Source organism: Hermetia illucens, chromosome 5 (assembly GCF_905115235.1).
Source record: "Hermetia illucens chromosome 5, iHerIll2.2.curated.20191125, whole genome shotgun sequence".
Classification (NCBI taxonomy): Eukaryota; Metazoa; Arthropoda; class Insecta; order Diptera; family Stratiomyidae; genus Hermetia; species Hermetia illucens.
In genome coordinates, this window is record NC_051853.1 from 79,062,915 (window position 1) to 79,075,794 (window position 12,880).

At 44.0% G+C, this 12,880-nt stretch overlaps 1 protein-coding gene across 2 annotated transcripts in view; it reads right to left on the minus strand.

The window, feature by feature from the left end:
* Positions 1–12,880, minus strand: part of LOC119656638 (adenylate cyclase type 9) — a 313,256-nt gene that overhangs the window by 241,280 nt on the left and 59,096 nt on the right. Inside the window, exon 2 of one of the 2 annotated variants that reach the window (XM_038063082.1) lies at positions 8,248–8,354. Coding sequence is in view for 1 of the 2 variants with exons in the window: in XM_038063081.1 (XP_037919009.1) it covers positions 7,090–7,098 (9 nt within the window). In the remaining variant the exon portion in view is untranslated. Of the gene's footprint in view, positions 1–7,089; positions 8,355–12,880 lie in introns of both variants that reach the window. The other variant, XM_038063081.1, reaches the window with a different exon arrangement.

Consider the following 12,880-nt stretch of genomic DNA (forward strand, 5'->3'; position numbering starts at 1 on the left):
ATAGAAACGGAAAACCTTATGGGTTTCCTAATCGGCCAGAATGAAGATCTCCATACCCGACTATGGAGAGTCTACAGAAGCAAGGTGGAGGGCAAGGGTAAAATCCTCACGATCGGGGTAGATAGCCGATCCCTGGAGGCAATCAAACATCCAAGTTGCCATATCAACTACCGATTTGGCAACATACCCATGCATGTGCACAGGGAGAAGCCGGAGGAGACACCGGGTGAAAAGCATACCGAGGTCCCCGAAGAAGTCTCGAAAGCCATAGAGGCGGAAAGGACTGGATCAACCAGGGAAGTAAACCTGCTCCCCAGTGAAGAGCAGAAGCTGGACGACCTAGACCTAGGACTTTTAGGGCAGGGTGGACAGCGATGCGCAGGAAAGCGCCATGTCGGAGGAGGAGAGCGATACTCCGACAGTGAAGAAGAGCTCCAAACAATAACGGAGCCAATGGCCAGTACAAAGATAGCCCAGATAAACCGTCACCATGCGAAAGCTGCATCTGCGGTGATTGCAAGGGCAAGTTTCAAGGAAAACATTGGAATAGTGTTGGCTCAGGAGCCCTGAGTATACCGGGGGGAGATTAGCGGTCTGCAAGGAGGAAGCATGCAGGTAATTTGGGACTCCTCTTGTGAAAAACTCAGAGCTTGCATAATTCTTAAACGTAATTTGAAATACATATGTCTTTCAGAATTCTTAACCGGGGACCTTGTGGCTATCCGAGTTTCATTGGAAACCGGGAGGAGCACTCGAGAGGCAGTCGTGGCATCGGGATACTTCCGAGGAGACGAAACCAGGGCTCCACCGGAACAAGTCGCAAAACTGGCGAAGTATTGCGAGAAGAGGGCTTTACCTTTTCTCCTCGGCTGCGTTGCCAACGCCCACCATGAAGTTTGGGGAAGCAGCGACACCAAACGTAGAGGTGAGTACCTTCTTGAATTTATTCTTAGCAATAAATTAGAAATATATAACTTAGGGAACACTCCAACATTTGTGACCAGCACTAGACAGGAGGTACTAGACATAACTCTAGGAAATACTCTAATTAACGGAATGCTCACGAATTGGAGGGTGTCGGATGAACCCTCTATATCTGATCACAGGATAATTAGATTCGACATTGAGGGTAACTCCGAATACCCAGGAAACGGATTGGGAATCCTGCGCAACGTACTTCCGCAACAATATTGGACACCTTCAAGGGGACGGTAACATCAGGAGCGAGCTGGAACTAGAGACAGTGGTGGAAAACCTCAACATAGTCGTCATTGACGCATGTGAGGCCAGCTGTCCGGCTAAGACAGTTAAGTCAGTAAGGAGTGTACCATGGTGGAACAGGCAACTGGCCAGAATGAGAACAGAAGCACGAAAACTCTTCAACCGGCGCAAAACAAACCGGGGACTGGCAGAGATACAAAAATGCAATGACTGCGTATAGCAACGCGGTCAGGAAAGCAAAACGGAACAGTTTCAGGGAATTCTGTGAAGGGGTCGAACAGATCACAGAAGCAACGAGGCTTTACAAGGCTGTAGCCAAAGACGGGGGAATATCCCCTGTCTGTTTGAAGAAGGAAGATGGGACATTTACCGAGAAAGAGGAGGACATGGTACACCTGCTTCTCAGAACTCATGTCCCGGAGTCCTACCCCACGGTGGCAGGCGACAACATTCTGCCTGACACCCCAACAACGAATAAAACGGGAAGAAAGGAGAAGTGAAAACTAGCAAAAGAGGTATGCTCAGAAGCTAGGCTAAAGTGGGCAGTAGGAACTTTTAAACCACTGAAAGCACCCGGAGTAGATGGCATTTTCCCAGCACTTATCCAGAGAGGCCTAGGAATTATCTTAGAGTCTCTTCTGAGGGTGGTAAGGGGGAGCATAGTATTGGGATGTAAATCCCTCAGACCAATTTGCCTAACATCGTTCGTACTCAAAACGGTGGAAAAGGTCTAAGACAACTATATTATAACTAACGTTCTAAAGCGTAATCCCCTACATCACTGTCAACACGCTTACCGGGCAGAGCGGTCAACTGAAACTGCTCTGTATCAGCTGACAGAGGTACTACGGCATGCCATAGAAACAAAAGAAATTGCACTGTGTGCGTTTTTGGATATCGAAGGAGCATTCGACAAAAATCGCACACAGAGATACAAGATGCCCTGAGCCGCAAGGGAGTGGGAAACACACTGGCGTTCTGGATGGGGGGTGGGGGGTACTATCGCCGTTGATGTGGAGTATGGTAGTAGACGAACTCCTGGACGTGCCAACAAATATTGGAATACAAGTCCAGGGTTTTAATCTGTAGGGCATTGTTTTAATCTGTAGGGGCAAATATGAAGATACCCTATGTGATAGAATCCAAACTGGACTAAGGGTTACTAGTGCTCGGTGCTTGAAGGCAGGACTGCGGATCAATCCAGCCAAAACCACCATAATACCATTCAATAGGAGGCATAAGCTTGATCACCTGAGAGCCGATATGGAGGCGAAACGAGAAACAGAGGTCAAATATTAGGCAATTACGCTAGACCATAAATTACTCTGGAAGACACATGTCGGAAAGCCACGAGGGCTCTGATGACTTGCAGATCCATAGCAGGAAAAAAATGGGGTTGCAGTCCGAAGATACTACTTTGGATATATATTGCAATAGTAAGGCCAATGGTTACCTATGGAGCGGTAATCTGGGCAGAAAGAACCCAACTCAGCACACACGCTAGGGAGTTACATAAGCTCCAAAAGCTGACTTGTGTGTGTATCAGTGGGGCTATGAGGACATGCACAACGGCATCCCTGGAGGTCCTTCTGGGATTAACCCCTCTCCATCTGCACATAGAGATGCAGACAAGGAGGGCAATATTCAGGATGGCCGGCAGTATCAGTGAGGCGGAGAGCGGAGAGATTGATATTCTTTCTAGGCGGCATCCCGAATTACTGATACCAAGGGATAACATGACAACGAGGTTTCACTTCGATAAGAAGTTTGAAACACTTTGGAGTGACAAGGCAAACTGGGAGAGCGTGGCTGCGACATACGGCTTAAAACAAGCAGCTGATTACTTGGTACACTGACGGATCCCTCACAGCAGAGGGAGCGGGGCTCGGGGTGATTGGTCCAAGGAAAATGTACTTTGAGCTAATGGGCAGGTACACTAGCAAATTCCAGGCAGAAGTATACGGCATAGACAAATGTGCCTCCTTTAATCGCCTAAGAAACTACAGGGGGCAGAACATAGGTATTCTCATCGATAGCTAAGCAGCGACCAAGGCGCTTAGGTTCAAGTAAACTCTAAACTGGTGTGGCAATGCCTTGAGAAACTGAATATACTTGACACTTAGTGCCAGAAGAACTCGTTCGCTGGGTTCAATTGCTCTACCATGATCCGAAAAGTGAAGTTCGAAGTATGGCGGGTGTATCAAAACCGCTTCGTGTCTCTGTTAATGTTCATCAAGGAAACGCCTTCTCAACACTCCTCTTTGTTCTTGTTATGGACACCGTCGCACGGGATATCCAACGTCCAGCGCCCTACACACTACTTTATTTATTTATTTAATTAACGGACAACAACCAGAGTAAATTCCAATTAATTATTGTCCTCAGGAGGAGGAGAAAGCAAAAAACGTTTAAAACTACTTGAAGTAGAGAAGTTAAAAGGACCAAGCTGTTCGCGTTATAATTTCGACAGAGGCTAGAAATCGAGGAATGAAAGTAGACTTCGAGCTCTGCGAAGGGCACGTTGAAATGTCTACGTGTGCTATAAGACGCAGGACGGCAGGTGATGTCGTCAGCGACGGAGCAGTCCACAGACAAAAAGCTTAAAAAATGTGCATAGATCCACATAGGATTGGAGGGGAGGGTTGGATGGAGTCAAAATCAGAGGAGGAGCGAAGTATAAAGCCTGACAATTTTGCTGCTCGATTGATGACATCGAGGCAATGGGTGTCAAAGCGGAGTTTATTGTCGAAAGTGACTCCGAGGTCTTGAGTGGAATTTAAGCAGGATAAGAAATGTCCGTTAAAAGAGTAGGAGAAAGAAGTGGGTGAGGATATTAGGGAGTAGCACATAGAGTGACACTTTCTGACGTTTAGCGCTAAACCATTAGTCGAGCACCAACGAACCAAAGTGTCCAGGTTAGATTAAAGGGAAACACAGTCCATAAGCGACGATGTAGCGGAAAGCAGCTTAAGGTCGTCTTCATAGAGCAAACAGGGACAAGTAAGGAGGGGAGGAAGGTCCGCAATAAAAAATAAAAATAACAAAGGAGAGTTTGGATAGAAGTATCTTGTGATTTACAGTGTCGAAGGCTTTAGCGAAGTCAGTGTAAATGGTATGCACTTCTTGCCGTGAATTTAGACATTTGGCGACAAAGTTAGTAAAGTCAAGCAAGTTGGAGGTAGTGGACCTACGTTTAACGAGGCCATGTTGCTCTTTCCTTATGTGTTGGCCAAAATGGGCGGACAACCAGTCCCTGACATATCTTTCCAGGATTTTGGAACAGGAGGAGAGGAGGGAAATGGGACAGTAATTCTCGGCAAGCGAACGATCGCCACTTTTGTGAATGGGGATGATGAGAGCCTCTTTCCACAAGCCGGGAAAATGATTCTCTTCGGTTGAAAATAAGAGATAGGGGAAGTGAGATGGACTTACCAGTTTTGAGCAAAAAGAGGTTTGGAAGACCATCGTAGCCAGGTCCGACATAGGCATCAAGTTTTCCAATGAGGTATTCGACAAGGATAGGGGTAAGAATGGGACTGGTAGGCGATGCGGGGCAGGCTACATCCACTATCAGGAGGGAATCGGAGGAAGGAGGGGGAAGATAGACTGACGAAAAGTAGCGGCAGAGTAAATCACAAGATATTTGGGGGGAGTTAGCTGAGAAGCCAGAGAATTTAAGGGATGGAGGTGATAACTGGGCAGGGCAGCGGGAGTTGCGAATGTGGGACCAGAAAGGTTTCAGGTTTCCGCGCTTTAGTGAGTCTTCCACGCTGGACAAATATTCGTTTCTGGACTTAAGTATTAAGGATTTAACCGAGGAACGAAGAGATTTGAAAAAAACTAAGTCAGCAACTTTTCTAGAAGACAAGAACTTCTTTCTCGCAGTCTGTTTTTGACGTAGTCTTTTGTGAATTTCAGATGGGGTAAGAACGTAAGCACTTAGGAGAAGAGGGAACGTAACAAGGAAGAAGATCAGATAAAATGGTATAGAAAGTGTTGAGTGCTTGGTCAGACGTAAATGGAGAGAGGATGGGGACCCAGTTGCTTGACGCTAGGGCTGAGTTCAGACCTTCGAAGTTCGCCTTACGAAAGTTGAACTTGGTAGGCTTGTAAGCGACAGGAGAGTGGAGTCGGGATATCTGAACATCGAACTCGAGAGCAGGGTGATGGGCGTCAGAGGCAACGTAAGACGGAGCATGAAGCGATTGGGAAAGACAACGCACAGGAAAGTTAGAGAGGTCAAGAGTGCGATCTAAGTGATTTCTAGAAAGGTTAAACTGGAGGGCGACACAGGTGTACATGAAAGTGGATAGAGGAAGGGAAGGATGATGTTTCCTAGCATCTCATAGCAAAAACGATTTCGAGCAACTTGTCCAAACATGGAATGATCACCTCATGAAACACGGTCTCAGATTGAATCTAAACAAAACTGAATTTTTTACGACCGATCCCCATGAAACAGGCACAATCACTGTTAGCGGCAGTGATCAGCGCAGAATTGAGTGGTTCACGCATAAACGCAAACTGGATGAAGTGGCGTTCCACAATTGGTGATATTACGTTGGACTAGTGGCGTGACACGCTTTGATCACATCCGAAATGAGGATATCCGCGATCGTTATGGGGTTGCACTGATCGTAGAAAAGTTGCGAGAGAGGCGTCTTCGATGGTATGGTCACGCAATTCGTGCTAACGAGAATTCACTTGCCAAGATCGGTCTGAACATCGAAGTCGATGGTAAACGATCAAAAGGCAACCCTAAACAACGGTGGCTTGATACGCTGGTTGGGGATTTAAAAGCCTCGAGATTGCATCCAAATCAGACATTCGATAGAACCAAATGGCAAAACCGATCACGACGAGCCGACCCCGCTTGTGAACAGGACAAAGGCTGAAGAAAAAGAAGATGAACTTGAATGCTAAAGTGTCAGAACTAATTAACCGGATAGTTGCATTCCAAAACAGGTAGGACATCTGATCTCTCAGCTATCATTTGGGCTACGATTCTTCAGCTAAGGGCGAAAAACGCTGGGGCAGTCGAAATAGGACACTTATGAGTGATGAGCCAACATAAAGAGACCCACGATTGCCCCAACCCAAACAATATAGCACCAAGAATAACTGTTCATTTATAGTGAAATAAGAAAATTATTTCCATTTCCCACACATATGTTATCCATTTAAAGTACAACATGATTTACGCTTGTCACTATGATTGCCGGTGGCACTATTAACAACTCACCTAAGCAGCTGAAAGTTATCACCCCATCACCTGCCATTATCAATGCTGAGATTATTGTAATTAAATTCTTATTGCTGCCTCCGCGCGCTGTCTCTCAAGTTTGCTTTACATTCGCTATAAATTATGGCATGACTACAAGTGAGTAGTTTCGTTCCACTTCCATTAGACTTTGCAGCCAGAGGCCTTCCGCTGATTTATGATAACAATAATTTGATAGGAGGGGACCAGATTAGAACTATCGCGGAGTAAATGACTAGGGACTGCTTGGGGCGGCAGGGAGACTTTTAACTCCTCATCGAAACTAGGGTAACTGCGAGCCGACGGCAAGTACACAATCCTTGCTAATTGGATTAGTAGGTGAAGGTTGATTGGTGTTCATTTGATCATATTTTCAGTGCATCAAGTGCAGTAACGACCAGGTAAAAGTGAAGGGGAGTGTGCAGGTTTGCACTTCAGGTGAACTACAGTGTCGTGTATGTCTCTGTAACTTCTAGGAGTTTGTGAAGTGAATTCTTTCAGTGAATTATTCTTGGCTGTTTTCTCATATTTCAGAAGCTTTCGAACCTCAATGACAACAACATGATTCGACTTGGAAACTACAAAATCGTAATCTCTCTAGCACTTACCTCTGACATTGCTGATAATTTATTTTTATGATTTCTGTGATCGTTGCACCGTCGGAATCCTCTGACTCTCACTATTAAATTCTCATTTATGGATTTACAAAGAAAGCGGCATGTGTGAGTTGGCAGACTTGGGAATGTTCCTTTTCATCTGAGCGAGTGTAATAACGAACGATAGGTGTCCACGATAACCTTGAATAGTAACAATTTCACTTTTGAATCTGTCACGAATTTCTACGCCATTACTTCGTACATACATACAAAAACGCTCAAACGAATATAATCATAATCATCATATGCGTACATAACTTCCGTCGGCTTTTTTGTTGCAAATACAAATGTACGCGATGAATGACCTTTATTTGGTCGTATCGACTTTTTTGTCGCTCGGAGTCGCTTTCAATCGCAATTAGCTCCGATAATCGACAATTACGCTTTACTGATAGTCTCAGACGAAGATCAGTTAGGAGATCGCCATTACTATGAGGCAGATTACGATAGTAACTACTCCGTTGGGCTAGTTGTCGCCCTGTTGCCGCTGAGACCCTACTGTTGCCACTTGATCGCGTTACGAGCGAAGGGTGGTGGTGCGAACCCCATGCAATTAATTAATTCGAATTTCCAGAATTTTCCGCGATTGCCTAATCGATCTCAATTGAGTTCATCTCAACAATGCAATGGATCACCTTGGCTCGGAGTCTATTCTGTTTCTGCGGTCAATTTTCGAGCAATTACTCATGGGTTTATGTCGTTTTTGCAAAGTACTGGGTTCTCAGCGCTGCCCGTGTAGGTACGACTCCTGTACTCGCACTCGTGCAATGCAATTTGCAATTTATTGTAATTTGTTCACGAACGATGGCTGACGAATGCGACTTGGCGGAATGTTTGCAAATTCGAATAATTGAACAATTGTCGTTGGTGTAATGTGCCTTGGGTTATTGTTGCTATTGCGATGGTGATGGCGATGCAAATGGAGATGCCGACGATGTTCATGAAGATCACTGAGTTTCTGGATGGTGCTAGTGATAATGGCGATAAAGATGCTCAACGAAAAAATGGGCACAAAGTACAAATGCCGCAGAAAACACTTAAAGCAATTGATGTTAGTCACATTATGTAAAATGGAGGACTTGGAGGTGAGATCCATTATAGGCGATTTACTTGATTCCAGAGCAGTTTCAATTTGAAATCTTAGTATTGAGTTCAGCGATAACTGCTTTGGCGATGAGCTCTCATTGCTCTGTTGATGATGCGATGCCAGATGAACCCTGAAAGGCAGACAAAAACAAACATTAAGCACATTAAAACACAAAATGGCATCAGACGCTATTTGGGTGACTCTACTAATGTTTATATATGAATTCTTAAAATAAAGTTATGAACACACAACCATGGATTGAATATGACGCTAAGATGCATACAATCGGGCTAAAGTATCAGCTTCGAAAAACCCTATTTTCAAAATGAAAATCAAAGACTTCCTCTTTTCCCCAAATAACGTATTTCAGGAACCAGTTTCGCTACTGAAATCTCCTAATCCTCAACTGCAACAAAAATGTCTACTGTTCCAAGGGTAATATTTATTTAGTCGTAAGAACATTGGTGTTGTAGATAGTGAACTAAAAAATAAAGATATTTCCAATCCTCTATCGGCGGATTAAAGATCTAAATACATTTCGAAAAATTGTCAAAAAAATATAAGAGCAACCCCTTCCTTACATGACGACTAAAGGAAATTTGATTGTAGACTGAGACTTCCTTGTGTTACCGCAAAAACGCGGCAATGAAAATAGGGAATATGCCGTTAAACAAGTCGGTATCAGGTGTAGACGGTTTTGAGGTTATTTCACGTACAAAATTTTAAGAACCGTAAACTGACTATTCCTTTCCAAATTCATTTTGCTTAGGAGTGTTATTTGGATTATTTGTCAATAGTTTACGGGGTGTTGATAATAACATTCTTGCGATAGTATTATAATTTTGATAATGAAAGTGAGATTTGCACCAAATTTTCCAGTCTCGCGCTCTTCGCTACCTGGGCTATGTTAATTATTTTCAAACATTTACCACAATTGCCTTGAGGAGATCATCTTGTATGAGGACCTTTTTTCGCTATTTTTGGGAATTTTTCGGAAGAACTGAATAAAACTACAAATGCGTATTTTTCACCACATATTTATTAATATTTTCAACATACGAAACAATTTGTTCAACCTGATATCATCGCTCTTTTTCGGATAGCACGCTAGAGAGCGCCCTGCTCATCTAAAAGAAACAAGATAAACGGCATCTTATCGTGTTCAGTATATGCCGGTTCGTGAACTAGGATTATTAAAAAATATGGAGAGGTACATATTTGGTATTTAATAAAACTTTTTTTTTGGTATTTTTCACGGTGTCTTTAAGGGGGGAGGTTTACAGGTAAACTGCCAAAATGGTATATTTTAAATATTTTAAATAATGTGGACTCAACTGGGTATATCCAAATGACGGTAATATTAACACTTATTTCAAAAAGGTGTCAATCGCAATACCACATCGGTGAGCAAGCAAGTGTCCTTAATTTTAAGAGAGATTTCGAAACAGATAGAGGAAGGTGAGCCAAAGATAGGGACCCTCTTAAACTTGTATTTGGAGACCAATTGCAGGCTCTAAACTAAGCCATGGTCAAGGAGGCATTGGAAGCCGCTCTCGAGATGTACCAAACGCTCCAACTCAGTGGAGGAGCAGAAGTCCAAGTGGGTGAACTTCTGGAAGATTTGCGCCGCTTTGCACAGATCGAAAGTTATTCCTGTATACTCGAAGAGTCCGGAAGGTGTGTAAATTGCTGTCTTCGAATAGCTTCGGAGCTATAGGGATTTAGTGGTATGCCTTGGCGAGATCCAAGCTTGAGAAAAAACGATAATTTGCTAAGAACTACGCAAAGTCTTGGATGAGAGGCATGGTCGCCTTTCGCCAATAAGTTTGGAGGCCAACTGGAATGGAGATCCCCACCATCTGTCCAAACTCTTTTTGTGCAGCAATATGCTTTTGGTGTTGTAAAGGAGACACCTTCGAGCAGATTGGGGTGGTGATTATGAAGGGGTTGTACATTGCCAGGCGACCTGTTGCTGCGCTTTGGGGAGCCGTCGTCGCGTCCCCCGGAAATTTAATTTTTTTGTTGTATCGCGGTAAAAGTGCATGGGCTGATAGATTCAATAGCTCTGTCAGTGAATCTGCGGTAGTACCAGCACGCCGGAGTTCGATACAAACTGCGACGCGCGACTATCTGCCCCCATATTTCCTGAGGTTGAACGCACAGCATTCACTGTTGCTGCCAGAGCACCCATTTGTACCGGCATTTCCGTCATCGCGGCAAAATCGCTAGATATTCGCGCGATCACAGAGTGCAGCTGCGCCTCGTGCATTCGATTAACAGTCGCCGACACGAAATTCGATTCCAAGCAATCATCGAGGGCCCCCGTTTGAGGTATCGGGGGTCTCGATTAGCACATTCACAAAGAAAGAGTAAGGGGCCAAATTATGCAAGCTAAAAGTGAGACAGGCGATGGGGTTATATGAGATATAGACCTCAAAATACTCCCATTTTGATATCTGCTCAAATAAACTTAATAATAATATTACCAACTGAATGAGACTGACTAGGCTGACTGTGACCAATGTGTGAGGCCAGATAAAAGCAGCAGGATCACTCTCAAGACCAGCCGACATCAACAACGGTCTCTGACAAGGGGACGCCCTATCATGCATCCTCTTTAACCTGGCCTTTGCGAAAATGATCCATGATGCTGAGGTAAATGCAACAGGTACGATTCTCTCTAAGTCCACCCAATTACTGGCCTATGCTGACGATATCATGGAAAGAATGAACCCAGACGTACAAACTGCCTTCTTCCAGATTGAGCAGGCGGCGCGAGATCTTGGGCTGCACATCAATGAAGGCAAGACAAAGTACATGGTGGCAATGTTAGCACCGAAAACCAAGCAACCAACAACATGGTCATGGGCATGGTCAAACTGGAAGAATAAAGATAGGAGAATACAACTTTGAAGCCGTTGATAATTACTCCTATCTATAGTTGTTGGCAGCCAACAGAGCTTATTTCAGTCTACAAAAACTGTTTCGCTCGAAACTACTCATCATAGTGTAAAGCTCTTATTGTGCAAGACAATGATCTTGCCAGTCCTCATGTATTCCTCGGAAACTTGGGTTCTTAGCAAGAAAAATTGCGAACTCTTGGCCGCGTTCGAGAGAAGAATCCTCCGAAGAATTTGTGGCCCCCAATATGTGAATGAAAGATTCCGTAGCCTACATAACGACGAAATCTATTGGCGGTACCATGGCCGTCCGGTTGTGGATAAAATCCGGCTCAAGAGTTTGCGGTGGGCGGGTCACTTAATCCGTATGGATAAGGATGATCCAGCCCGGAAAGTTTATAAGGGCAATATCTATGGTAGAAAAAGAAAAAGAAGACGAGGCAGACCCTGCCTGAGATGGAGCGATTGCGTAGGTCAGGACGCCAAGCAGCTTTTAGGGATATTGAATTGCTGGACCTCGGCGCAAAACCGGGATGTCTGGAGTTCCTTATTAAGGCAGGCCTAGACCGGATACCGGTTGATGATGGTGATGATATTACCAACTTTATTAAAGTGACCGGAAACTTCATCCTAGGAGAGGGTTTTACCTTTCGAATAGAAACCAGAAGTGAACTTTTCTCTTGGCACAATATACAGCGGTCTTTCAGATTGAAGTGTATGCGATCCTAAGGGTAGTAACCTGGCTGATTCATAAGCGGGTAAAGGACAGGCGCATTGGAATGTACTACTGCTATGTACTTTAATTACCTTTCTTTTCTACCGAAATAATTTCCTCCCTAAATCCCACTTAGGCACTTTTGGAGGTTAAGTACAATGATTGTGTCGGTGGCCGCCCCGAGGAGTCATATAAGCGATATAATCTGTCATTTTAATCCCGTAAACTCTGCTATGGGACGGGCAAACAGAGTCTGGTCGACTCAAATCTTCAGAGTCCGCCCGTAGCATTTTTAAAAACAACGGTTTCCCACCGTGCAACCAGAGACCTTTTTGAGGTTCCTAAAGAATTGTTTTCGTAGTCTATATAACGGCCAACATTTTTTAGCGATACCACCACCGTTATGGTTAAAATCCGGCTTAATAGGTTGTGGTGATTGGGTTACTTAATCCGTATGGGTGAAAATGATACAGCCCAAAAAGTTTATAAGGCAGCCTCAAATGGAGCGATGGCTTACGTCAGGACACCAGACAGATTTTAGGGATATTGAAGCGATGGACCTTGGGATGTCTGGAATTCCTTACTAAGACAGGCCTAGACCTAGTGTCCGCAGCAGAAGCTGGGCAATTGAAACGGAAGTACCTGTGGGTTTAGCCTTTCTTCCCGCAACTTGGACAATGCAAAATATAGAGTATGCTTAAGAAAAAAATAACTTATACAACGCTGTATAAAGCAATTTTTTGCCAGTGAAGAGAAGAAAACCGGATAACTCATGGAAACCAAACTAGAGGACATTTCTTAACCCATACTCCGAGCATATATTTATTAGGTTGTTGCAAATGAAATGTCGGATATTTGAGTAAAATTTCAAAAAACTATAACTTTTATGAAAATTAATTTTATTAGTCAAAATAAGAACCAGCAGCTTCAATGCACTTCTCCCAACGAGATACAAGGGCATTTATTCCAGTTTCGTAAAAGTCTGGGTTTCTAGAGCTAAGAAATTCTTCAAAGGCACTTTTGACAGCTACTTCATTGCTG